General features: G+C 44.7%; 1 protein-coding gene across 3 annotated transcripts in view; it reads left to right on the forward strand.

The window, feature by feature from the left end:
• The window catches only part of MRC2 (mannose receptor C-type 2), a 51,020-nt gene that overhangs the window by 42,264 nt on the left and 7,079 nt on the right, over positions 1-1,677 (forward strand). For all 3 annotated transcript variants that reach the window (XM_077780417.1, XM_077780418.1, XM_077780419.1), the window contains exons 19-20: positions 86-186; positions 457-599. In XM_077780417.1, the coding sequence (XP_077636543.1) occupies positions 86-186; positions 457-599 (244 nt within the window). The remainder of the gene's footprint in view (positions 1-85; positions 187-456; positions 600-1,677) is intronic.

The following is a 1,677-nucleotide window of genomic DNA, read 5'->3' on the forward strand; positions in this document are numbered from 1 at the left end:
CCTTACAGTGGCCTTCATCGCTGCATTCAAGGGAGGTTGGGCCCAGGGCCAATGCTGGAGTCACCTCTGCTTGGTGCCATTGCAGGTGGACAGATGGTTCCATTATAAACTTCATCTCCTGGGCACCCGGTAAACCTCGGCCCATCGGCAAGGATAAGAAGTGTGTGTACATGACCGCCAGCCGAGGTGAGAGGAAGGTGGGGGCAGAGAGGGTGCAGAAGCCCAAGAAAAGGCTGATGTTGGGGGGCAGTGAGGTGAGCCTAGCCAAGCCCGACAGTCTCTTCTCATTCTCTTCATTCCCACAACCCAAGAGGGGTAGACCCAGAGAGGGGACCTGTCCCCATGATCCAGCAGCCACAGAGGACTAGAGTTCAGAGCTGGACACAGGCTGGGTATGAGGCAAGGGTGCTGCCAGCCCTGTCCTATGCTAGAGTGACTGCCCCCTTCTTTCTACAGAGGACTGGGGGGACCAGAGGTGCCTGACGGCCTTGCCTTACATCTGCAAGCGCAGCAACAGCACTGGAGAGCCACAGCCCCCAGACCTGCCACCCACGGCCCTGGGGGGCTGCCCTTCTGGCTGGGACCAGTTCCTCAACAAGGTAGGAGATGGGGAGGGGGCCCCCGAGGGAGTCAGGGGAGAGGATATGAACATGGGAGGCCAAGTTTCAGGAGTCCTGGCCCTTTGACAACATCAAATTCATGACCTCTTGCCTATACCCACCAACGTCTCTCCTACTTGGCCCCAGTGCCAGGGCCAGACTCCCTGGAAAATAACTCCTTTTGGTAGCACCTTCTAATCACCAGGTAGAGTATCCACATAGTGTGGTGAGTTTTCGAGATTAGTGGTCACCAACCATTTTCATACTGTTTGATAATTTTGATAAACTTCTATTAGGAAAACAAAATATTGAACATACAAAGTATGTGTATGTATGTACATCGTATATATGTGTGTGTGAATACATATATATTTACTTGTGTACTAATGTGATTAATGTTATATATGGTAAAATATGCACAAGAACAAAAGAATATAAAGCATGAGCTAAGTATTAAAAGAGAATTTATTTTTTTTAAAGTTAAAAAAATTTTTTTTAATGTTTATTTATTTTTAAGAGAGAGAAACAGAGACAGAACATGAGTCAGGGAGGGGCAGAATTCGAAGCAGGTGCCAGGCTCTGAGCTGTCAGCACAGAGCCTGATGTAGGGCTTGAACTCACAGACTGTGAGATCATGACCTGAGCTAAAGTCGGATGCCCAACCAACTGAGTCACCCACACGCCCCTTGAAAAAGTACTTTTAAGTTTAAAAATGTTTTCTATATTAGTGGTGTGAGAAAAGCACTCAAAAATGATCAATAGTAATTTTTCCTATTTAAGTAATTTGGATAAGAGCAAAGTAATTGCATATATTTCATTATTTAAAAAAGTATCTTGGTCTGACACTTTATGATTCAGGACTTCACAGATCGTGTCTGAAGTTCAGATTATTTTAAAACGTGGATTTAATGGTTATTGTAGATGAAAAGGTTGCCTCCCAAAGACAAATGCATCAAAATGAAAAAGTTCATTCATCGTTGGCTGATCTTTCTTTATTTTCTAGTCCTTCTACCAATTAAAAAAGGTTTTCGTTTCAAAATTGGCTGCTAAGTTTCCACATTCTATACTAATCTGACTC

Source organism: Crocuta crocuta, unplaced genomic scaffold, assembly GCF_008692635.1.
Source record: "Crocuta crocuta isolate KB4526 unplaced genomic scaffold, BGI_CrCroc_1.0 scaffold288, whole genome shotgun sequence".
NCBI classification, from domain to species: Eukaryota; Metazoa; Chordata; class Mammalia; order Carnivora; family Hyaenidae; genus Crocuta; species Crocuta crocuta.